This window comes from Schistocerca serialis, chromosome 8, assembly GCF_023864345.2.
Source record: "Schistocerca serialis cubense isolate TAMUIC-IGC-003099 chromosome 8, iqSchSeri2.2, whole genome shotgun sequence".
Taxonomy (NCBI): domain Eukaryota; kingdom Metazoa; phylum Arthropoda; class Insecta; order Orthoptera; family Acrididae; genus Schistocerca; species Schistocerca serialis.
In genome coordinates, this window is record NC_064645.1 from 383619511 (window position 1) to 383646571 (window position 27061).

General features: G+C 38.2%; 1 protein-coding gene across 1 annotated transcript in view; it reads left to right on the forward strand.

The window, feature by feature from the left end:
* The first annotated feature begins 1699 nt into the window (after positions 1-1699).
* LOC126416677 (neural-cadherin-like) overlaps positions 1700-27061 on the forward strand; it is a 32775-nt gene continuing 7413 nt past the window's right edge. Inside the window, exons 1-3 of the mRNA XM_050084485.1 lie at positions 1700-1800; positions 1935-2135; positions 24433-24591. Coding sequence (XP_049940442.1) covers positions 1725-1800; positions 1935-2135; positions 24433-24591 — 436 coding nt within the window. The 5' untranslated portion in view covers positions 1700-1724. The remainder of the gene's footprint in view (positions 1801-1934; positions 2136-24432; positions 24592-27061) is intronic.

Here is a 27061-nt window from a genome sequence, read left to right on the forward strand (position 1 = left end):
AAAATACAGAGAGCGAAAGGCTATTTACAATTTGTACAGAAACCAGATGGCAGTTATAAGATCGAGGGGTATGAAAGGGAAGCAGTGGTTGGGAAAGGAGTGAGACAGGGTTGTAGCCTATCCCCGATGTTATTCAATCTGTATATTGAGCGAGCAATAAAGGAAACAAAAGAAAAGTTTGGAGTAGGTATTAAAATCAATGGAGAAGAAATAAAAACTTGAGGTTCGCCGATGACATTGTAATTCTGTCAGAGACAGCAAAGGACTTGGAAGATCAGTTGAACGGATTGGACAGTGTCTTGAAAGGAGGGTATAAGATGAACATCAACAAAAGGAAAACGAGGATAATGGAATGTAGTTGCATTAAGTCGGGTGATGCTGAGGGAATTAGATTAGGAAATGAGACACTTAAAGCAGTAAAGGAGTTTTGCTATTTGGGGAGCGAAATAACTGATGATGGTCAAAGTAGAGAGGATATAAAGTGTAGACTGGCAATGGCAAGAAAAGCGTTTCTGAAGAAGAAAAATTTGTTAACATCGAGTACAGATTTAAATGTCAGGAAGTCATTTCTTAAAGTATTTGTATTGAGTGTAGCTATGTATGGATGTGAAACATAGACGAAAAATAGTTTAGACAAGAAGAGAATAGAAGCTTTCGAAATGTGGTGCTACAAAATAATGCTGAAGATTAGATAGTTTGATCACATAACTAATGAGGTGGTATTGAATAGAATTGGGGAGAAGAGGAGCTTGTGGCACAACTTGACTAGAAGAAGGGATCGGTTGGTAGGACATGTTCTGAGACATCAAGGGATCACCAATTTAGTATCGGAAGGTAGCGTGGAGGGTAAAAATCGTAGAGGTAGACCAAGAGATGAATACACTAATCAGAATGATGTAGGCTGCAGTAGGTACTGGGAGATGAAGAAGCTTGCACAGGATAGAGTAGCATGGAGAGCTGCATCAAACCAGTCTCAGGACTGAAGACCACAACAACAACAACAGTGTGTGGTTACTCTTCCTCCATCCATTAGTTGCACTCCACTCAGGAATTTCTCATATCATTTTTTGAACTTATATTTTTAATATGCAACAAATCCTCCTCTATCCATATTAGATCTTCCTAAATATGCATTATGATTTTCCATATCTTTGTTATATGGTGTTCATAAAAACAAATTCAAATTCTTTCCATATCTTTATATCTTCCAATGAAAATTGGTCAAGTTGTCCACCATATCCTGCATAGGTGATCCTGCCAACGCAAACTTAAAAGTAATAGTGACACATCCCTTAGCTTTTAGAACAAACAGTTTCTTCCTCAGGGAGTAGAGAAGGATAGGTTAGGAAAATTAAAAGGAAAGGTAGGTAATGCAGACCCCAGAAAAGCAGAACCATATATAAGTATGGTGTATGTAAAAGTTGATGAAGATGTGTAGTCATCACATTTTTTGGGCTAAAGCTGTTTCATTATTTTTAGCAAATATTTTTCAGTACCATTGGTGCTTCATGTCTAACTGTGGTATAAGAAGCACTTGTAATGCTGACAATCTTTTCAGTTGTGGCTCCAACAAAGTATTTGATGCTGATGAAGGCATCTGTATTGAGAAAAATGACTGTTATGAAGAGTCATGTCTGAATGGTGGAACATGCATCAGTCAGTACCCCTACAGCAGTTACCAGTGTGTATGCCCCAAGGATTTTTGGGGTCAACAGTGTGAGCACATGGTTCAAGAACAGTCTGTGAAACTTAGCTTTGGTGCTCTGCTAGTAGTTGTAACATCCTTCATAAGTGTTCTTGGTAAGCTACTTTGATTAATAAACAGTTATGGAAACTATCTTATGTTGTCTTTAACTTAATCTGACTGTGATTTCTGATACTGAATTTACTGAGGCTTTGTCTCCCGAGCAAATAATTAACCAATATTTTTTCAGCTTTAGTGGTATTTCTTGTGGTATGCAAATGGAAACAAGCAAGGAAATGTAAAGTCCCAGGACCAAAAGAAGACATTCGTGAAAATATCATTATTTATGATGATGAAGGAGGTGGTGAAGATGACATGACAGCATCTGATGTTAAACCCCGTAAAGTTCCAGTACCAACATTGGCAGTAGTTGAGACAGTGGAAATGAAGCGTAAATATCAAAATTCTTTGTTTGTGTGCTCCAACCTTAACTAAAATAGCTACTATGTATTAATAGATAGAAACTACATTTACTGTTATTAGTAGAGAAGATTAAACCTGCTGTTTGCCTGAAATGAATAGTTTATTTTTAACACACTTGTATTTACACTGAAGCACAAAAGAAACTGGTATCAGCATGTGTATTCAAATACAGAGATATGTAAGCAGTCAGAATATGGTGCTGCAGTGACCAATGCTGGGCCGTCAACAAGTGTCAGTGTGTGAACCATTCAAGGAAACATCATTGATATGGGCTTTCAGAGCCGCAGACCCACTCGTGTACCCTCGATGACTAAACGACAAAAAGCTTTATGCCTCGCCCATACCCGTCAACACTGAAATTGGACTGTTGATAACTGGAAACATGTTGCCCCATTCAGACAAGTCTCATTTCAAATTGTATCAAGCGAATGGACAAGTACGGGTATGGAGACAACCTCATGAATCCATGGTCCATGCATGTCAGCAGGGTCTGTTCAAGCTGGTGGAGGCTCTGTGATGGTGTGGAGCATATGAAGTTGTAGAGTGATATGGGACCCCTGATACATCTAGATATGACTCTGACGGTTGGCATGTACATAAACATCCTGTCTGATCAACTTCATCCATTCATGTCCATTGTGCATTCCAAAGGACTTGGGCAATTCCAGCTGAACAATGCAATGCCACACAAATCCAGAATTGCTACAGAGTGGCTCCAGGAACACTCTTGAATTTAAACACTTCCGCTGGCCACCAAACTCCCCAGACATCAACATTACTGAGCATATCTGGGATGCCTTGCAACACACTGTTCAGAAGAGATCTCCACCTCTCATACTCTTATGGATTTATTCAGAGCCCTGCAGGATTCATGGTGTCAGTTCCCTACAGCACTACTTCAGACATTAGTCTAGTCCATGCCACATCATGTTGTGGCACTTCTGCTTGCTCACAGGGGCCCTGCATGATATCAGGCAGGTGTACCAGTTTCTTTGGCTCTTCAGTGAAAAGATAATATGTACTATAGTGGGATAATGTATCTCAACCCTATTGTATGTCAAAGTTAAGTTATATCATCTAGTTTTACAAGAATATTAGTAACTTTATGTAGATATTAGTTTTGTGTAATTGCAGTATTTCCCAAAGCTATTAGTTGCATACTATGTAGTAGAAAGTTATTACGATTTATGCTGATTGTGTAGTGGTTGTGGTCTAACCTAACCTCATTTCTATGGCAGTAAACATTTGCACCCATTACAAAATCTTCACCACACAACACTTCAGATTACTGATTGACTGAATGCAATATTCCATAAATAATTTCAACAATATTATGAAAAGGGTAGCTGCTACTTACCATACAGCAGAGAAGGTGAGTTACAGATAGGCCAACAAAAAGCCTGTCAGAAAGTGAGCTTTCAGCCAACAAGGCCTTCCACAAAAATGAGAACCTGCACACACATACTCCCTCAACTCACACACGTATGAACACAGTCTCTGGCTGCTGAAGCCAGATTGGCTGGAAGCTCACTTTCTGAGAATCTTTTTGTTGTGCCTATCTATGTTTCAGTCTCTCCACAAAAGCATCCGTACATCCCAAGAAGTTTTGATGCAGTTTGACAGTATAGGGCATAATGTACAAGTGAAGCGTGGGAAGAAAAATTCGTAGATGACCAAAAATGTCTTACTGCTCAGTAGTGTTCAGCCTGTGTAGGCTCCTAGGAATGTTACAATGGGTTTACAATTTGTTGGGAAGTAATTAATTTTTTTTAACAAAGTGCAGGGCTCAGTGGTGTCATCTGTGAGCTAGGCACTTTGGGGAGAATCTTGGAAAAAGAATGTAATAACAATAGGGAGAGCAGGTAACAGTTTGCAATGTAACCACGATTATACAAACTGAGAATGGCACCGGGCTAATTGCAGGGAATGCTCTTCACTCTGGTGGGAATATGGTATTATTCTTTGGGTGATATGATAAGTCCTGGATAAAGTGTTCTAAGGAATGTGTTGATGTAGATCTTGGGAAATCACTCACAGGAGAGGGATGTTCACACATGGGTGTGAATGATGCAGTGCCCCTCACTCAATCATGTCATATATGTCATTCTCAGCATCTGAATGCTTCTGGTAAAAGGTTACTTACATGGCTAATTGCCAGAAGCATCCAGTGTGACCATAAAAGTATTCATTCCATTCCAGTGATTTCCAGTGTGCTCACAAGGCCTTTTTTTCTAGTAAATTCCTCCAGAAGACAGAGCTGCAGAATACATATTCTTACAGTTGATACAGCTATTAGTACAACAAAGCACTGCAGCTTAGACAAAGCCAAGGATATTAAAGAAAATGCATGTAAAGTCTTCCATCAAAATATCAGATGCCTTATAAATAAAAAAAAGGTGAACTTCTCTTATCAATTCAGGAAAATAAAAAGTAGATCAAATTTCAGCAGACTTATTGTGCATATCAGAATATCACATGGAAATCACTGAAATTGAACAGATTCATCTTGATGGGTACAAGCTAATATCATGCTACTATAGAGCCAATAAAATGAAAGGAGGTCTGGCTATGTATGCAAAAAATTGAATTATGTCCCAGCCACTTAATGAATAATTGTGTTGAACAGCTTTTTGACTTACTTGAACATTATGGTCAAATGTTAACAATAAAATTTACTTAACAACTTATAGAAAAATAGTATTGCCTCATAGGCTCACAAGCAATGGCTTGATCACCAGGTTTAGAGAGAAACAACAGGAAGAACGGTGAAAAGAAATCTATAAAGCAGACAGTGTATATTGAAAATTTATCTCTTACATCACTTTGAGTCTTGTTTTACCGTAAAACAAATAAGAGCAAAATGAACAGAATCAAGGATAGTGGAAGTAAATCATCTTATGCTAGGTAGAGAGAGCTCTATGTAAGTCAGATAACATGCAGTTGGCAAGATTTGAAACACCATTACCATCATTATTGCTGAATACTACACTCTGTTATTAAAAGAGCAACACTCATGCACTATGTTCAATTAATAAAACTTTCCAAAAGTAATTTAAAAATTATTTGGAACATTATTAAATGAGAAACAAACAAAACCAGTAATGCAAAAGTAATTGACCCTGCAGAAAGCATTATTGTACTTGGAGATTTCAATGTCAACTTTAAAATCAACTGTTTAAATGTTACAAAACTGACCAATGTCTTTTGCTCGCATAATTTAGCACCAACTATCTTTGAATACACTAGACATGGAAAGAACTCTGAAACAATAATAGACCAAATATTTCTTGACTTAAATTAGACAATGTTGTAGAAGTGATTGACACTGGATTCTCTGATCATAAAGCACTAAAACTTAGTATAAATAATGTACTCTGTAAAAACTCTAGGCCAAGTGAGAAACACATCCACAGGAGATGTATTAACGAGGACAACATTAGGATTTTTAATTGCTTGTTGAAAAATACAAGTTTGGATCTAGATAAACATGATAGTATACACATGAAGTTTGAGTCATTTCCAGCTGATTACAAACATAACTTTGAAACTGCTTTTCCCCTTAAGAAAATGAAAGTAAAAGGTAAAATTAACACATGGATAACACAGGGCATAAGAAAATCTGGAGAGCAACTCAGAATCTTAAGTAAATCAGCAAGGCAAAAGCCTGCTTTGAAACAATGTGTTAAGTGTTATAGGAAATTATACAAGAAAGTAATTACTGCAGCAAAAAAGTTAAATAATGATTCATATATCAGTAGAAATAATGGCAACAAGAAAATGAAATCAGTTTGGAAAGTGATCAATAGCAACTTAGGAAGAAGCAAAGTAAGAAACAACATTGTTATTAAAACTGAGGACAAAACTATAAATGATCCATTACATATTGCCAATATATTCAACTGTCATTTTACAAGTGTAGTTCAAAACCTCATACGAACCCAAAGTAGTACAGACATCAGTCATAACATCACATTGAATCCCAAAACTATGTTTTTGTATCCTGTAACAGTACATGAGGTAGAGAATGCCATGAGCAAACTAAAAAATAAATTATCCTGTGGCCCCGATGGCATTCCAGACAAAATCATTAAACACAGCAGATATATTACTCCTCTTCTTGTAGATATAATTAATGCATCTTTCAGTACTGGCACTTTCCCTAGAAAGCTGAAACAATCGATTATAAAACCATTATACAAAAATGGGGATCGTTATGATGTAAAAAACTACAGGCCTTTATCAATGTTATCTTGTTTTTCAAAACTTATAGAAAGAGTAATGTATGGAAGACTGTCTACTTTCGTAAAAATGAGTGGAGTATTGGTCAATGAACAAAATGGCTTTTGAAAGAACAGATCAACTGAAACAGCTATATACAACTTTCTAACACTTGTCCTAAATTCCATTGATAATAACGAAGTAAATTGTGGGGTCTTTTTAGATTTATCAAAGGCCTTTGACGTTATTGATCGTAAACTACTGCTCGAAAAACTTAGTTGCTATGGAGTCCGTGGTACTGCTCATGCATGGTTTAAGTCATACTTATCTGGCAGATGCCAGAAAGTAGAAATAGTTCATGATGGAAAGTCATACTTTTCTGGTTATAAGGAAGTTAGTTATGGGGTGCTCCAAGGTTCGGTGTTGGGACCCCTGTTGTTCTTGATCTTTATAAATGACTTGCCAAACTATTTGACACAAGCTGATTGTGTACTTTTTGCTGATGATACAAGTCTCTTTATTAAAGCTCAGAATGAGACTGACCTTAACAGGAAAATTGAAACAACAACAACAGTTGAATGGTTCAGGGACAACAGTTTATTTGTGAATCAGAAAAAAACATTATGGATGAATTACAGACATGTTTCAAATAATGTGAAGCCCAATATAACTGTGAAGCTAGGCCAACAGAATATACTACAAACGCCAAATACAAAATTCTTCGGAATTTGGTTAGATGAGCATCTAAAGTGGGACAAGCATATAGATGTGCTCAATTAAAAATTAAGTAAATGTTGCTATGTATTTAGAATGCTCAAAAATTGTTGCAGTGATCAAACAGTACTGTGTACATATTATGCATTTATGCATAGTCTTTTACGATATGGTGTCATATTTTGGGGCAATTCAAGTCAGGCAAAACCCTCTTTCATTATTCAAAAATGAGCGATAAGGATCATAAAAGGAGCTGCACCTAGAGATCCATGAAGGGAATTTTTCAAGGAATATAAAATCATGACTCTTCCATCCATTTACATCTATAAAAGTATATGCTTTCTGAAGTGTCACCCCCAGTTTTCTTCTTTAAACAGTGAGTTCCATGACTATACAACAAGACAGAGTAATGACTTTCACAGAGAAGTGCATAAGAAAGCCCAGTACAACAAGAATGCAATATACCACCTGAAAATTCTCTATAGTGCTCTTCCATTAAAAATTAAAAAGATTCAGAAGCTGAGCAGTTTTAAAAGTGAAATCAAAAGAATGTTAATTAGTAATAGCTTTTACAGTGTTAGTGAATACATGAATTCTTCAGAAATATAGCATGCCTTCACCTATCTTATAAGTCACTCATATACAAACTTGTGTCGTGGGATAGACTCTTTTATGTACACACAAAAATTAATTAATTTGTCAATATAGAGTGTTATAATCATTGTTTCTTGTTGCTGTCCATTATACACAGAATATATGTGACTTATTTGTGTCCTATATTGTTACAAATTTATATCATGTAAGCTATAATTGTTTTTGCCCATATATTTAATTCAGATTGTTCACTGATATTTTTTTACATAATATGTTGTTATTCATATTTTTTCTGTATGTAACATATGACAAATCCCATATCATTGTACATGGTAAAACGGGTGCTCAATAAATCAATCAATCAATCAGAAAATAGCCCTGGCAAATGTGATGACTCTTTCCAGTCACTGGCCACCAAATTCAATGATTTCTTCCTCACAGTGGGAGTAAACCAGTGCATCTAATAATAAACAACCAAATACAGTTGCATTAGATTACTTATGCACACACTGCATCCATTACCGGCAGTCATTAGTTTCAGAAATACAACCCCTAAGGAAATTACAAAATTCATCAGGCCACTTGTTGCTGTCATTGTCATCTTCAACCTAAAGACTGGTTTGATGGCAGCTCTCCGTGCTAGTCAATCCTGTTGCAACCTCTTCATCTCCAGATGTCCAGATGTCTACTGCAATCTATATCCATTCAAATTTGTTTACTCTATTCATCCCTTGGTCTCCCTCTACAATTTTTATGCCACACTTACCTCCATTAGCAAACTGATGAGTCCTTAATTAATCAACGAACCCTTCTTTTTTCCATACGTGATTCAATACCGCCCCATTAGTTACTCGATCTGCCCATCTAATCTCCAGCAATCTTCTGCAGCACCACATTTCAGAAGTTTGTATTCTCTTCTTGTCTGAATTGCTTATCATCCACTATTCACTTCTGTACGAGGCTACACTCCATACAAACACCAGAATATACTTCCCAACATTTAAGTTGCTATTAGACTAGTAGGTACCCAGCACGTTGCTGCCATAGAAGAGACAATTGTGGAAACATTGTTTGAAACTGGGAAGAACTGTCTTGTTTGATTGGGAATGATATTTGTTTTTCTGTCAATAATGACTACATTTATTGAAATTAAATTATATATGATGGAGAATTATAGATCATATTCATTTTATTTTGTTGACTTTATTATTGAAGTGTTTTAGGGTAGACAATATTTTTTGTTTTCCTGTCTTCAGCAAAAATAATTAAATTTCTTGCTTTCTGATACATTAGCATGCAACATACAACTGGCCATATGAGAAACATGGATTTTCTGGATTCAGTCCACACACTTGAAGTGACTGACCTTGTGCCTTGTTGATGGTCATAGAATTCAAGTCAAATGGGGAACTGCAGTCGTTTGAAATTAGATGGCATCTCAGTGGGAAGGATGTGAATGTGTGGATTGAACACATCTTCTCCACTTGACTTTCCATCAAGAACAGAGTCTTGTTCCTTTACAGGATTGGGGTGGATTTATGTTCCAGAAGAGAATAATTGACATGCTGACTTTGAGTGTCAATTTGTGCAGTGGCACACCAAGAAGATCCAACAAATTTAAAAATTCAATTGGATAGTTGACAACTTCATCTACAATCTGCATTCATGATGCTATCAGTCAATTTTTTGGGAACAGAATTGCCTGCAATTTGTTCTTGAACGGTGTTATTGATTGCATTGGTGCTGGTGTCTTTTGCTGCCAAAATAGCATGTTCAAAAAGCATTTTTGATTTTTATAATTGATAACAATTTATGAAAAAACTTTTTGAATGAATTGTTCAATGGATGGCATGAGAACACAAGAGTTCAGTGGAAATTAAATACATGTTGTGATAGCATCAGCTGGTACTTTTCCTTCACCAGTGTGCAATAGCTGTTTGAAAATGAGGCTGCTCAGGTATCACATTACACATGTACATGCATATTCATCTTTACTGTGAGTTTTCACATGTCTCCAAAGATGCAATGCTTTGAGGCAAGCACTGAGCTCATGAGCTGGTGTTGATGTAGGTATCACTGGAAGAGTTTGTTTAAAGTCACCAGATAATAAAACAAGAATGGTTATGCATTTGACTGTAGATCATTAAGAGCTCAATCAAGTGCAGTTTCTTATGAGCTATTGTGGATTTGTCCCAGACAATGACCTTGCAAAGTTTCATAACTTTAGCCACATCAGATCCCTTTGAAATATTACATTTTGGAGCTCCCAAGAAATGCATATCCAATGGCAATTTGAGCACCGAATGCACTGTTCATCTACCATCTACTAATATAGCTGTAATACCTGATGAAGCAAGGGGCAAAGTAATTCCATTTTGAGATCAAATGTGAGCCAGTAGCAAGCAACTTTTTTCCAGTGTCACCAGGTGCAGTAAAGAAGAACAGAGAACGTCTGCCATTTGAAATGGTATTAAATGGTATTTGTAATTGTGTTGTAGGCCAGTTTTTGTCCTGCAAGCAAAATTTATTCATTTACTTCATCAGATGCATGCAGATCATTAGCATTATATTGCTGTTCTCTCACTAAATCATGATCATGAAGGTCAAGTGCAGAACATCCTGGTGCAATCATGCTAAGATGAATGAGTTCTTTGTTGTTGATGGTTAAGCATATGTCCAAAAATTGATGTAACTGTCATTTCTAATGGTATGAACATGGTGCGGAATGTCTTCACTCACATCCTCTCTGAATTTATCCCACAAAAGTTTTGGGTTAGATAATGAACATGTGGTGAAAATTATGGTGAACAATGTTCAAATTTGTCATGGATGACAGCTGTAACATGCAGCTGTGAATGTTGCTTCACATTAAACAATGGAAAATCCAGGATGGAATGTAACAATATTATTAGAAGCTCTACCACTGTTGTTTTGAACCACAAGGATTACCTGGCAGAAGGACTCCGCCAGCTACCAAACCTTGCCACAGTGACCCCATTCCAGTAATCCATCAGGATCTCTAGTCACTGCTCAAATCCTTAGCCCCATCCCAGAACCTCTCCCCAGAGTCCATCTCTCTGCTCATCCCCACCACTCCCTGCACTCCTACCTTCTACATGCTTCATAAGGTCCATAAACCTAACCACCCAGGATGCCCCATTGTGACCAGTTACTGTGCCCCCACTGAGAGAATCTCTGCTCTTGCAGACCAACATCTTCAACCTATTACCCGGAATCTACACTCCTATATAAAAGATACCAACCATTTCCTCCAACGACTCTTCACAGTTCCTGTCCCTGTACCACACGGTGCCCTGCTCGTCACTATTGATGCCACCTCCCTGTACGCTAACATCCATAATGCCCATGGCCTTACCACTTTTGAACATTACCTTTCCCAATGCTTGATGGATTCCAAACCAACAACCTCCTTCCTGGTCGCCATGACCAATTATATCCTCACCCACAATTACCTCTCCTTTGAAGGCATTACTTAAAAACAAATCTAGGGACAGCTATGAACACTCGCATGGCACCACCCTATGCCAGCCTATTCATGGGCCATCTAGAGGAATCCTTCATAAAAATCCAGAATCCTAAATTCCTCACCTGGCTCAGATTCAGTGATGACATCTTTGCTATTTGGATCGAAGGTGAGGACACCCTATCGACATTCCTCCAGAACATCAACAACTTCTCCCCCATTTTCTTCATTTGGTCCTACTCAACACAACAAGTCACTTTCCTACATGTTGACCTCCTCCTTAACGACAGCTACATCAGTACCTCTGTCCATATGAAACCTGTTAACCACCAGCAATACTTCCATTCGACAGCTGCCACCTGTTCCATACCAAGAAGTTCTTTCCATATGGGCTAGCCACCCATGGTCATCACACCTGTAGTGACGAGCAGTCCCTCTCAAAATATACGGAGGGTCTCACTGAAGTCTTCACTGACCGTAATTATCCTCCCAACCTTGTACAAACACAAATTTCCCATACCTTATCTTTCCAGTTTCCCACCACCTCCCAAAGTCTCATTGTTCAGCCACAGAGAAGCATTCCTCTTGTAACTCAGTACCACCCAGAACTGGAGCATCTGAATTACATTCTCTGCCAGGGTTTCAAATACCTCTCATTGTGCCCTGAAATGAGAAATGTCCTGCCCACTATCCTCCCCCCACCCCCAGCCCCCTCCCACTGTGGTATTCCACTGTCCACCAAACCTACACAATATACTCGTCCATCCCTACACAACCCATGCTCCCAGTCCATTACCTCATGGCTCATACCCCTGTAATAGACCTAGATGCAAGACCTATCCCATACATCCTCCCACCACCAACTAATCCAGTCCAGTCACTAACATCAACTATCCCATCAAATGCAGGACTACCTGTGATACCAGTCATGTGGTCTACAAGCTAAGCTCCAACCACTGTACTGCATTCTATGTAGACAAGACAACCAACAAGCTGTCTGTACACATGAATGGCCACCGACAAACTGTGGCCAAGAAACAAGTGAACCACCCTGTTGCTGAACACGCTGCCAAACATGATATCCTTCATTTCAATGACTGCTTCGCAGCCTATGCCATATGGATCCTTCCCAACAACACTAGCTTTTCTGAATTGCACAGGTGGGAACTTTCCCTGCAATACATCTTACGTTCCCATAACTCTCCTGGCCTCAACCTTCATTAGTCACTATCCTCACCCATCCAGCCCCTTCCCTGGTCCCATTCCAGCACTGCACAGCTGTCATTCCACTACTACACCCAGTCTCTTTATTTCTCTCCTTTTCTGCTACTTTTCTCCTCCCCCCCTCCTCCCTCCCCACCTCACCCCTGCTCCTCTCAGTCTAACATGCAGCACTTCGCTGTGTGCCACCCCCTCCCCACTCCAGCCTCCTCCTTACTCCCACCCAGTCGCCACTCCCATCATCTACTGCTGCTACTGCTCAGTGTGGTTTCAGTTGCCTGAGACTGCTGTCGTGTGTGTGTGTGTGTGTGTGTGTGTGTGTGTGTGTGTGTGTGTGTGTGAGTCTATCTATTGTTGATGAAGGCCTTATGGCAAGCTTCTCTGTACATCTGGCACTCTATGACTTTTGACATTAATCAACAGCATTCCAAGACAGTAACACTCGGAATTATTTGGATATACTGTGTAAATACAGTTTTTGATAGCTCTGATGTAGCATATCATGTATAGTACTATGGAACTTCTGCATACAATAATGTCTTGGCAAATACATCTTCTTCACACAGTGCAAAAAATTCTGTAAATGTTGTGTGCACTGGTTCAGCAACAATATTTCATGCAATGTTTGTTGTGAAATAGACTCTTTGTCCATTTTCAAGATGAACATTGAAATGAGCATCATTGGGCTAGCAACTGTGAATTGGGAAACTCAAAATACACCAAGCAGTCTTGTTACTGCTGATATACTGACCTGTTTGAAATTGACTCACGTCATCATTGCACACATCAGGTCTATGAATACTGACCACTGCCATATCGCTGTCTTTGTTGATGTGTTTGGATACATATTTGATCGATCTGATGGAATGACAATATTTGACATTGATGTGAGCTTTAATTGTTTTCATTAATCAAGGAGAATATGGCACAGTCCATCTGTTGTTGGTTTCAAACTCAGCATTTCTCATTCTGATTGTTGTTGAATGACCTCCATCTTCTGTTTTTCAGCACCTGCATTGTGGATATCTGTCATCACCAGTGCATATGTTTCATGAACTGAGTCTGTGGGATACTTTTTCTTCCATTTCTTATCTGCCATGTAAGGAGATTGTAGATCATAGCTCCACAGGTTCCAATGCACCATCTTTTTCATCACAATATTGAACATCAGTGGATCGTCTTGGGGATTAGGAATATCTGCACAAATGATATCATCAATACAAGTTGCATGAGAATATGAGCACATGGAAGTCCTCTCTTTTGCTTTTCAGTCACATACATCCAGCAGTGAGTTTTTGCTTGAATATTTATGCTGTCAAAGAGCGTCATTTGGATGGATGCTGATCAGGCTGTAGAAGCTCTTTTATCTTGTCCTGTGCTGGATTGCATGTAAATGTGATGAAAAAGTCAGAGTCACACATGTCATGGCATCTTGTGCATATTCTTGTATACACCATGCGCTGCCATTGAATGTTGCTGGAAGTATGACAATTTTGCCAATGTGGAAACATTTCCATCATTTGCAATTGCATCTTGTAAATGAATGTATTCTTCTGAAAGCAATGGTGTTTGATTTAAGTGAATATATAACAAATGTTTGGATTCAGCTTTAGCATGTGTCTCACACGTATTGATGAAATAGTTGATGGCACTGCAGAATATGATTTGTTCCACTCTGAGATATGATTATGTGGTATGGCTAATAATTCATTGCTGATGCTGGTGATGTGTCTCACACGTATTGATGAAATAGTTGATGGCACTGCAGAATATGATTTGTTCCACTCTGAGATATGATTATGTGGTATGGCTAATAATTCATTGCTGATGCTGTTTTATTGAGTTGTTCACCTGTAAGAATAAAAGAAAAAGAGAAGAAAAATGAAAATTTCGCTTATAAATGTTTGAAAGTTAAAAAGAAAATAATATTTTCATTTGATAAACTGAAAGATAAAAGTTATTGGATACTGCAGTGCATTATATGATCACTGTTTGTCAGCAAGATGTTGAATTGTATTATTCCGTCACTGAAGAATTATGTCATGTGTATCACATTCTTCACCAACTGTGACAGTCACAACTTCATTGATGGTAGGTGTGTTACAGTGTCCAACATGCTGACCAAATGGAGTTTTGTCAGCTCATATTTGAATTGCATAATTATTCGCTGGTAATTTGTCAATCAAAGTTTTGAATAATTTTGTCATTGTGATGCATTGGTGGAAACAATTTTGCAAATAGGATATAATGCAACATTTGGTATCTGGAATTGCATCACAGTGTTGGTCAACATGTGCATCATAGTCACCCATAAAGTAGATTTGCAGAAGTTTATGCTCAGTGTCAGAAACAAGTAGAAGTGAACCAACACGGTGAAATATTTGTCTTTGAGTTTTGAAAGTAGGTAGGTAGGTACCTTCACTGGCTCCAAAAGATGTCATTTGATATTCTGAATTATATTTGTGAATGTTCTGCGTAAAGTATTTCAAATCAGGTGAGTCACCCAAAGGCAATGATCACAATGGATCAGGTGGTGGATGCATTGTCAGCAGTTTAACTTTGCTATTCGTGCAGCACATTACTGTTGTTTCATTGTTGAACTTAAGTAAACTCCAGTGCCCACACACCTTATCCAATTTGCCAATATTTACTCTGGGATGCAAACTGTAATCTCAGTTAACATATAATTGAAATGCAGCAAGAATCAAATCAACATTTACTGTTTGTCGAGATTGAGTAGCTTGTGAACATTCTCTCTCAATTCACACTGTATATTGGTCTATTGTCAAAATGAGTAAGAGACAGTAAAATGCTGATCTGTTTATTTCTGTCATATTAAAAAATCTCACTACTTCCACACTCTTTCAAATACATTTGCTGGTATGACATGCGTGTCACCTACTGTAAGTTAAGTGCCCTATGCCTATAACCTTCATGTAAGTGCAAGCAATAAGTTCACAAAGTTTTATTTTGATCACATGAATGGTATGGCAGTGCATAAAATTCAAATGAACAAACATTGTTTTTTATATATTAGATGTTTACAAATTCCTTTTTTTCAAACATATTTCATGCTAGTCCATGCAGCCTCGCAAATAAAATTTCCTCCACTGATATTTCGGCTGCGTATCATCCGGCCATCCTCAGAGTGAGTCACAAGACTAATAGCAATATGCCAAGTGCGGCCTTATATGCTCCACCACGGCGGTACTGTGTGTACGGCCTGCAGATACTGGTCAGCGGCAAAGACAAACACTTACACTTGTGCACACTATAGCCTCTGTATGTTTTATATCCTCTCTACTTCAACCCTTGTTAGATATGTTGCTGCCCAAATAGAAAAACTCATCTACTACTTTTAATGTCTCATTTTCCTATCTAATACCGTCAGCATTACCTGATTTATTTCAACTACATTCAATTACCCTTATGTTATTTTTGTTGGTGTTCATCTTGTAACCTTCTCTCAAGAGACTACCCACTCCATTCAGCTGCTATTCCTAGTCTTTTGCTGTCTCTAACAGAATTACAGTTTTATCAGCAAAACTCAAAGTTAAGTGATAGGGTCAGTATTGCCTCTCATGTCCTTGTAGTCCTCAAGAATACAAACTGATATTCAGTGAGATGGCTGTGCCAGTTTTTCCATGCTTCTGTAAATAATTCACATCAGTATGTTGCAAGTATAATTTATTAAGTTGATTGTTCAGTAATATTCACACCTGTCAGCAGCTGCCTTCTTTGAAATTGGGATTATTACGTTCATCTTGAAATCTGTGGGTATTTCTCCTGTCTCATAAATCTTACACACCACATAGAATGTGTGGCAGGCTCCCTTAAGATCTTCAATAATTCTGAGGGAAAATCATCTTCTGCAGCAGCCTTGTTTTGACTTGAGTCTTCCAGTGTTCTGTTGAATTATTCTCACAGTATTGTATCTCCTAGCTCATCTTCATCTATTTCTTCTGCTGTTTCCTATAATATTGCCTAAGTTCGTTTCCACTGTATAGCCCTTCTGTATATTCCTTCCACTTTCAGTCTTCCCTTCTTTGCTTGATACTGGTTTGCCACCTGAGCTCTTCATATTGAAATAGTTGCTTCTCTTTTCTCCAGAGGTCTCTTTAATTTTCCCACAGGCGGCATCTGTCTTTCCCCTAGCTGTACATAATTCTGTATCCTCACATGTCTTGTCCAGCCGTTCTTGCTTTGCCACTTTGTATTTCCTATAAGTCATGTTAATTAGACATCTTCATTTCCCTTTGACAGCGTCATCTGCTGTGGGTTTTCTGCTTTTATCAGTTATATATCTTAGAATTATCCAAGGATCTCTACGGAGTTTTGTTGTTTTACCTTTTTGGTTTTCTGCTGCCTACACTATTTCATGTTTCAAAGCTACTCATTCATCTTCTATTGTACTTCTTCTGCATGTTTCAGTAAATCATTGCCTAATGCTCCTTCTGAAACTCTCAGCTACCTCTAGTCCTTTTAATTTGTCCAGGTCCCTTCTGCTTAATTTCCTACCTTTTTGCAGTCACTTCTGATTTAATCTTCAGTTCACAATCAATAAATTAAAATCAGAGTCCACATCTGCCTCTGTGAATGTTTTTCAGTTTAGAATTTGGTTTCAAAAATCTCTTTCTTACCATTATGTAATCTGTTTGATACCTTCCTGTCACCCCAGGTCTCTTTCACATATTCAGTGGAAGGAGTCTGATAGTTGGTCCAATGTTTCTTGTTAATGAGCTCTGAAAAGAACTGTTTCTGCTATTTAGTTGATACGTCATTGCCAGGAGATCCTATGGATAGTCTGGCTGCCTGTAATCACTGTTGCTCAATTAGCACCACCCAGGAGGCACGTGTAGGGTATTTTAAGGTTAAACCTATGGACGTGAGCAACGCTACCTCCAAATGAAGCAGAAAACATCTGTGGCATTTGTTGATCTAACTGCCGCCTTCGACACTGTGTGGAGGGAAGGCCTTATCTACAAATTTCTCCGCATCATACCCTGCAGAACAATGGCTCGACTGATTAACAGCATGCTAAGTGATCGGAAGTTCCAGGTAATCACTGGAAGCAGCATAAGTAAGGAGAGGAAGCTGAACAACGGATTGCCTCAAGGATCAGTTCTCTCACCCTTACTGTTCAACCTATATCTATCTGATCTACCTTACACTTCGTCCAGAAAATACTGCTATGTCGATGATCTGGCTCTAGCCGTCAAACACCAGGAAATGAAGACAACAGAAGAGATTTTAGCCAATGACCTGTCTGCATTAGACAATTACTTTAAAATCTGGAGACTCCAACCCAGTGTGAGTAAACCAGAAGTGTGTTGCTTCCATCTAAATAACCAGTTGGCGAACGTAAAACTGGAGGTAAGTTTCAGAGGCAGAATTCTTCATCACAACTGGAACCCAAAATATCTTGGTGTCACCCTGGATCATACACTATGCTTCAAACAACACCTTCTTAACTTAGCTCAAAAGCTGAGGACTCGAAACAACATCCTCCATAAGCTATGCGGAACTACCTGGGGATCTTCAGCAACCACCCTGCGAACTTCAGCTCTGGGCTTGGTATACTCAAGTGCTGAGTATTGTGCACCTGTTTGGATGAATAGTCATCATACAAGGCTTGTTGATACCCAGCTGAATACGACAATGCGCATAATATCTGGCACAATCAGATCTACTCCAGTTTATTGGCTTCCACTGTTAACTGGCATAATGCCTCCTGATCTACGCAGATGTACTGCCCTTATGAGAGAATTCCACAAGATCTCCAGGAATTCTAACCTACCCGTGCATAGCGACCTGCCACTTTTAAATCGCAAGAGACTGAAATCACGTCATCCAACTCTGTGCGATGCTGCTGACATTGTGGCTATGAATTTCAAACCTCTTGAAGAATGGAAAGGTCGGTGGGAAGCAGTGACAGATGTGCACCTGCATAACATCTTCTCAGGTGCTAAACTTCCAAGTCGATTCGACTTACCACGCAAGACGTGGTCTACTCTCAACAGAATCCGTACCAGCCATGGGCGATGCAGGGATGCTCTCTATAAGTGGAACAAGCTGCCTGATCCAGCTTGTGACTGCGGGGCTCCATACCAGACTGTTCACCACATCGTCAGTGAATGCAGGATTCGAGCCTATCATGGCGCCAAAGAGGACTTCCTGCTAGCAACTCCAGATGCAGTGCGCTGGATTGAAGGACTGGATATTCAGTTGTAAAAACAAACTTAAGTTTCTTGTGTGCCAATATGTACATATATATATATGTAATTTCATGATATGTCTGTATTAGCCATACGCTAAATAAAAATCTTTCACATATTCTACCTTCTTTCATGATTTTTGCGATAATTAAATTATACTCTGTGCAAAATTCTGCCAAGTATTTTTCTCTGTCATTCCTTTACCACAGTCCATCTTCTTTGACTTAATTTTTCTTCTTCTCATTTTCCTGCTATTTCCCTAACTATCTGAGTAATTTCTTTTGTCTAATCATGTATTCTTTCAATTTTTTTCATCATCTGCAGAACTAATTGTCATATAAATTTGTGCTGTTGTTGTGGGTGTTGTCTTTATGTCTATCTTGGCTATGATAATGCATTCACTAACCTCTTCATAGAAGCTTACCCACATTCTTATTTTCTTATTCATTATTAGACCTACTCTTGCATTACTCCTAATTGATTTTGTATTTATAGCCCACTACTCACCTGACCAGAAGTACTGTTCTTCCTGCCACCACACTTCACTAATTCCCACTGTATCTAATTTCAACCTGTCCATTTCCCTTTTAAAATTCTCTAGGCTACCTGCCCATTAAGGGGCGTAACATCCACACGCCAACTTGAACAATGGCAGTTTTTTCATGATGACAAAGCCCTCCTGAGTAGACCTTGTCCTGAGATCCGAACAGGACAGTTTTATCTCCAGAATATTTTCCCAAAATGTTGCAATCAACATTCAACCACACAATAGAGCTGATCCTCTCAAAAATGTAAGAGCTGTAGTTTCTCTTTGTTCTCAGCCATCAGAATTATCAGCATTGTAAGGCCATGTTGGTTATTATACAATAACAAATCCTAGTATCCTCCCCAAAAATGAAAATGTTCATCATCATAATACAAGACAGAAAACTGACTTTCATGTACTCCATACAAAAACCAGTTTGTGCCAAAAAGGAACATTACACCATGGAAAAATTATCTACAATAAATTGCCAAGAGAAATTAAAGTAATGACAGATGTAAAAAATTTTAAAGCAGCATTAAAAGAATATCTGTTGACACATTGCTTTTATAGTGTGGAAGAGTTCCTCCAAAATCCTCGAGAGTCTAAGTGATGATTATGCAAATACTGTAACCATTAATATTGGCCTATAAATACATTCAGATGTAATTCTCAAGTTTATAATGGGGTTCAAGTATAAGTTGTATAGCGACTTGCCCAGTATATGAAGCAAAATTCTGTGAATGTAATTCTCTAGTGTACATGTCAGTTCATAGTGTAGAAGAGTTCCTCAAAAATCCTTAGAGCTTAAGTGAGGATCATGCAAATACTTTAATCGTTAATATTGGCTTATACATGTATTCAGTTGTAAACTTCAAGTTTCTAATGTGGTTTAATTATAACTTACACATTGACTTGCCCAGTATATGAAGTGCTGTAAAATTTTGTGAACATAATTTTCTAGTTTCTAAAGTGTTTTAATTATAAGATATACTTTGACCTGTCCAATATCTGATGTGCTGTACTGTACATGTAAGATTTACTGGACCAATAAATACAATACAATACAATACAATACAAGGCCAGATCAGTCAATTATCCAGACTGTCACACGGTACCTCTTCATGAATGAGATGTTTATCTGCGCTCTAAACATATTTTCCTCTATTGTATTGGTACCTGCAGTACAGCAAAAATCTGGAATGTATAAGTGAGTGTCAGATGTATACTTAGCAAAGGAGAGTAAAGAATAAATATAAGGTTATATCTTATTTGCCTTAAGTGGATTTTACATTATCAGAAACATCTATGCATATTTAGAGATCTTTAAGAATTTAACTCAAGTTTAAATGAAGTTGGGTGAAGAAGAGTTGCTAGTGGGTTGAATTTTTGCTGAGGCACTTGTTTGCAACTTAAGTAGTAGCACCTTTGTAAAAAGTAATAGCTCTGCTAGCTATGATCAAGTTTCCAGCAGAAAATTAAAAACTTTGCATGACTTGATGGGATTTCCTTTCAGCTATCTTTTAATCAGTCATTGGTTTGGGGCTTACCTGAAGACAGTCTTGTATATGCTGTAGTAACACTCAGATATGAAACTGGAGACAAACAAACTACCTCTTATAAATAACAGTTATACATCTCTCCTTTCAGATTATTCAAAAGTATTTGAGAAAGTGACCTATGGCAGAACAGGAACCCTTTTAACTGAGCCGAACTTGTTAAATGCCTCTCAGTTTGGTTTTTGTAAAGTATTCTCCACATATGAAGCAATATAAGACTTCAAAAAATAGTTTCTGTCAGAGCTAAACAAGAAAAATATGCTGCTGATAATTCTTTGACCTGGTCAAAGCATTCAGTTGTGTGGATCGCAAAAGCCTACTTAGCAAACTAAAGTATTGTGATATTGATGGCCTGCCCCCTGTGTGGATTGACAGACTGTATCTGTGGCTTGAAGTCAGAATGGGGGAACATAACACATGGAGTGCCACAGAGATCAGTACTGAACCCACTCTTGTTTATGACCTACATAAATTATCTTCCTATGACATTAAAAAAAAGTTAAAAACTGTAATGTTTGCTGATGACAGAGCATACTAATCAAGGGTCCAGAATCAAACCTACCTGTCCCAGTTGACAGCTGAATAGCCCGCCAAGTGGTTCACAGTGAGCAGTTTTAGTCTAAAGCTCACAAGGACTCATATTAAGCAATTTCTTATCTGTACTACTATACGAACGCACGTCATTTTTACCAATCTTGTGAAGTTCTTATGTGATTTACTTCAGACTTTCACGTTATACTCTAATAAATGTTCAGACATACGCTACATATTTTGTTAATGTATATGGTGTATAAATAAATATCTACTATGTAAAGGGTAAATATTATCAGAAAAAATCTCAAAAAGTTGTTGACCAATTTACTTCAAATTGTTACATGATACTCTAATGTGGACAGACATAGTATGCTACATTTTCTTTCCCGCAGTCAGTTTTAACTACAATCACAGAGCATTTGACAAACTATTTCTCTCATACATATTCTTTCTCCTTATATGTAATTGTGAGAGAGGGGGAAAAGGAGATGGACAAAGAGATGAGGGAAAAAGAGATTGATAGACAGTGGAAGGAGAAGGAGACTAGGACATATCCAATTCCTATACATATTTAGCAATTGGGAGTTCATTAGTAAGCAATAATGACCTTTTAGCGCCATAAGTAAACATTAGTGAATGAAGTACAATGTGCAGAATTCCTCATGGTTGTGCTGGATAATGAGTTAAAATGGGGTCAACTCGTGGATAAACATCCGCAGCTCATAGTCTAGTGGCTAGTGTTGCTGCTTCTGGATCACAGGGTCCCAGGTTCAATTCCCAGTCGGGTTGAGGATTTTCTCTCCCTGGGGACTGGGTGTTTGTGTTGTCCTTATCATTCATTATCATCATCATTTGCGACAGTGGCTAGATTGGACTGAGTAAAAAACTGGACTGCACAAAAACTTGGGACTTTGTACGGGCACTGATGACCACACAGTTGATCACCCCACAAACCAAACATCATCGTCATCATGGATGAACTAATCAAGCAACTCAGTTCAGCATGTTATGCCCTTAGACACATTTGCCATTGAGTTGACCTAAAGACAAGATTGTTGGTTATGTAGCTTCTTTTCATTCACTGTTGTCTTATAGAATTCTCTTCTGGGGCAGTGACCCATAGTAAATAAAATGTTTGTTTAGTAGAAATGAGCAGACAGAATATTGCTTGCAAGTATGGGTGTCCAGCCAGGTGCAGTCATTTACATAACAAGATATTCTGATAGCATACCTTGCCATAACCTTCAGGTTTTCCCTGTAGAATGAATGTATTTACTACACTGCACTTCCTTGATACTCTCCCTCCTTCCCTCACTACTCCGTCATAAGCCATGTCATGTGGAGTGGTGGGGGTACACCATCATCGAATGCTGGTTGTGATCTTATATACCTCTTTGCTTCTGCCACCTTTGTCTGATGTGGAAGTTGCAGTCGGGTGATGTTGTGACTTCAGTTGGCTGAAAAATGATGTTTTTGAGGACTGTGTTCTATAGGGGGCTATAAAAATGAGTGATGGCCTGATCAATAGAGACCGTGGTTTCACTCTAAGTAAAATGTGGGTTCCAGTTCTCAGTCAACTGAAGTCACAGTGGTGGCCAAGAGCAACTTCCACACCTGATGGGTGCAACAGAAGCCCTGAGGGATGAGAGTTCACACACTCGGAGATCGCAACTAACCACCACTCCTTAAAATGCCGTGTGTGACCAGGTAAGGAGGGAAGAGGTGTGGAGTGATAAAAGTATAAATAAGGTGCAGTGTAACAAGATGATAATTCTACAGGTGTTACCTGAAGGCAATGTCAAGATATGTTGTCAAAATATCATATTACATACAGCTAATAAACCAAGAGAGTTAGAGTTCTCACAGGGAGAATATTGTGTAAAGTTCCCAATACATTTACTCCTAAATGTTTCTTTTTGCTGATGGTAAAAATCAGTTTAAACTGGACTGCAATACACACAGTTACAATACAATTCACAAAAATAACTTTCATGTAGACTTTGCCTACTTGTCCAGAGTTTAGAATATAGTTACATACTCTGGTAGTAACATATCCAACAAGATTCCATTTGATGTACAGCAAGAAATTGGGAATCCCTACCAAATCAGAAGGAAATTAAGAGCATACCTTATCAGCCACTATTTCTACAAATTATCTGAATACCTAGATTCAGATTGAAAATTTCTGTTAGCTGCATAGCATTTAACAGTGTTTGTTAAAAAGCTGTATGAAAAGTAATAATTTAATATAAATATTACTTTGTATTTATAGATTATAATATTGCCAAGATTATTTTGAGTACATTGCAGAAGTTTTGCTGGAAAGCCATTACACAATCTCCATATAGTCCTGATTTCTCCCCGTGCAATTTCCATATTTGTAGAGCCCTGAAGATGGATGTTCACAGCCATCCATTTGCTTCAGGCAAGGAGGTACACACCGGCATACAATCATGGTTCTGACAACAACTGGAAATATTTTTCCATGAAGGCATTGACCTTCTTGTTTGCATCATGTTTGGGGTCGCCAATTATATGTGGTTAACTAGTGAAAAGATTTAGTGCCACATATAAATTAATTACACAGAAGTATGTGGTCTGCAATACATTCAGTGTTTACAAGACAAAATGAGGGAAAACTATATAATCAAAAACAAAGGATATACAAGATGTGGCACAGAACTGTGGAAATCTTGTACAGTCTACAACATTGTACCAAGGAATGTATATAGTGGGATTCACTACAGCCACATTATGGTGCAGCTGGGGATGTTTCATCCACAGAAACCACTGTCAGAGATGGAAGTAACAGTAAGGAAGAAACTTATTGGTCTAACTGAAGATCATATCTATCTCTATGGATTTGCAATCTAAAAGTTACCGACTAAGCCACAAAACCATATTATCATTGTAAATTAACTCCAGAGTAAGACAAAAATAAATTACACAGTGGTTAAGGTGCTGAAGATATATTCATTACCCATGCTATTAGCTGTTTCATAAATCTCTTTAAATAAATGTTGGGATAATTCTTTTGCCAACAGAATGGCCAATTATTAATCCCTTCTTTGTGCAATGGAATTAATTCTCAGTGTCTAATGACTTGTATGCTGTAATATTCCTTCCTTTCTTTTCCCAGTTTCACATTCATCTTACCAAAATAGGAACTCTAGGATCAAATCTTAATTTCTTTTGTGTTTCAGCATTGCCTGTACAAACAAGTAAAGATGTTGATGCTTTAGTGCAAAAATACATGAAGCAAGCAGATGAAGAAGTTGGCTGTCTATCATTTGACGATCTGCGCAGTTACACTGACGAAGGAGGCAATAGTGTAACTTCTTCTCTCTCTTCCATTGTGTCTGGTAAGAGAATTTCTTGTTCATTTACTGATTATAGTATGGCTAAACATTGATTTTAAATTATAACTTTGCATAAAAAGGTAGAACAACACTTTGTGGTGTGTAAAACAGTGGGAAAGAGGCAAGTGATGCTGAGTGCTGTTGTTTCATATGTATTACAATGTCCATTCCCATTTCTGTTTCTTCCTCTAGTCATATCAATGCAGATGATGTAAAAGCATCAGCTACTTCTTATTTTCTGTACCAAACCCACGAGTAAATAATTCTTCAAATTCAAGGCGTAATTATTACAATGCCCAGAAGGGAGAATAACGTCAAATACCGGATTTACATTGTCTTGAACTGAAAATACAGAAGTTATAAATGCACTGAGGCCAAAAATGTTCTCTGCTAAAGGTGAAACGGTTGTGTCCATAACTGCATAAGGTGTTGTAGAACACTACAAATGTTAGTGAATGAATAAAACATCATATTTATTTACACTATATATGGGATAAAGAATTAAATACAAATATTTTGGTCATGCATTTCTCTGTTCCACACCGTCTCTGATTCAATAAACAAACAATTGCTAGCTTTTACAATATACAAATAATTGCTAGCTTTTACAATATTAGTGCATCTCGCTATGCCCTTCTATTCTCACTGTGAGTCTCCTGAAATCTGGGGCAGAGCTCAGGGTGTGGCATCTTAATGAGACCTGCAGAAGATTACATTTGCATTAGCTGAAATGAAAATGACGTCCTCTGGCAGCATCCTTAGCGCAGTGCATAGGAAGACAGCAAGCCCTGGAGAGAGCTTGGCTTGCAGTGCAGCCTTTTTGAATGAGTCTTCTTTCATTGAGATTGGAATAGCATGTGTCATGCCATTTGTAGTTGACAAAGATATCATCATTATTTCAGAAACCTCTACCAACAAGTTCAAACTCACAGTGACTTTTCTGTGTTTGACCTCATTGTAGGCTGCACATATTAAGGACTCATTGATCATTATAATTCAAAACTTTGCTCTGTAGCAGAGAAGACTTCTTAAGTAATAGAACCCAGTACATTGTCCTCGATGGTGAGTGTTCATCGGAGGTGAGGGTATCATCTGTAGTGCCCCAGGGACATGTGGTAGGTCCGCTGTTGTTTTCTATCTACATAAATGATCTTTTGGATAGGGTGGATAGCAATGTGTGGCTGTTTGCTGATGATGCTGTGGTGTACAGGAAGGTGTCATCGTTGAGTGACTGTAGGAGGATACAAGATGACTTGGACAGGATTTGTGATTGGTGTAAAGAATGGCAGCTAACTCTAAATATAGATAAATGTAAATTAATGCAGATGAATAGGAAAAAGAATCCCGTAATGTTTGAATACTCCATTAGTAGTGTAGCGCTTGACACAGTCACGTCGATTAAATATTTGGGCTTAACATTGCAGAGCGATATGAAGGGGGACAAGCATGTAATGGCAGTTGTGTGGAAGGCGGATAGTCATCTTCGGTTCATTGGTACAATTTTGGGACGATGTGGTTCATCTGTAAAGGAGACCACTTATAAAACACTAATACGACCTATTCTTGAGTACTGCTTGAGCATTTGGGATCCCTATCAGGTTGGATTGAGGAAGGACATAGAATCAATTCAGAGGTGAGCTGCTATTTTTGTTACTGGTAGGTTTGATCATCACGCGAGTGTTACGGAACTGCTTCAGGAACTCGGGTGGGAGTCTCTAGAGGAAAGGAGGCGTTCTTTTCATGAATCACTACGGAGGAAATTTAGAGAACCAGCATTTGAGGCTGACTGCAGTACAATTTTACTGCCATCAACTTACATTTCGTGGAAAGACCACAAAGGTAAGATAAGAGAGATTAGGGCTCGTACAGAGGCATATAGGCAGTCATTTTCCCTCGTTCTGTTTGGGAATGCAACAGGGAGAGAAGATGCTAATTGTGGTATGGGGTACCCTCTGCCACACACAGAATGGTGGATTGCGGAGTATGTATGTAGATGTAGATGTAGAAGATGTTGTTGACATCAGCTGTATAACAGTAACCTGCTTATCTAAGGATACTGGAGAATCTGTTTCCACTTGATAATTTATGACTTTTGATTTAATTTTTAAGCTATATCATTTAGTGATTCTTGCAGGAACTCAGGCACCTTGTTCCTGAGTGATTTTGTTGTGTACATCTCAGCCCAAGTCTTATTTCCAGGTGCTCGCTAACATATGCAATGTCCTGTGTGGCAATAATGACTCCCATCCCATTGATATGGGCACACATGCTAAGTGTGTTTGTGAGGACTTGATAGTAGATTTTAATGAGTCCTTGGGCTTGGATTTGATTTGGAAGACAATACGACTGACAGTGGGAAGGGTTGTTGTTGATGCTACAGCACGGTATGTTAAATAGTATGAAGTTTGCATAGCTGTTGAGTGGCCTTCAAGTTGTGTTGTTGTTGTTTTGTGACCCTGGCCAGCGTGCACAT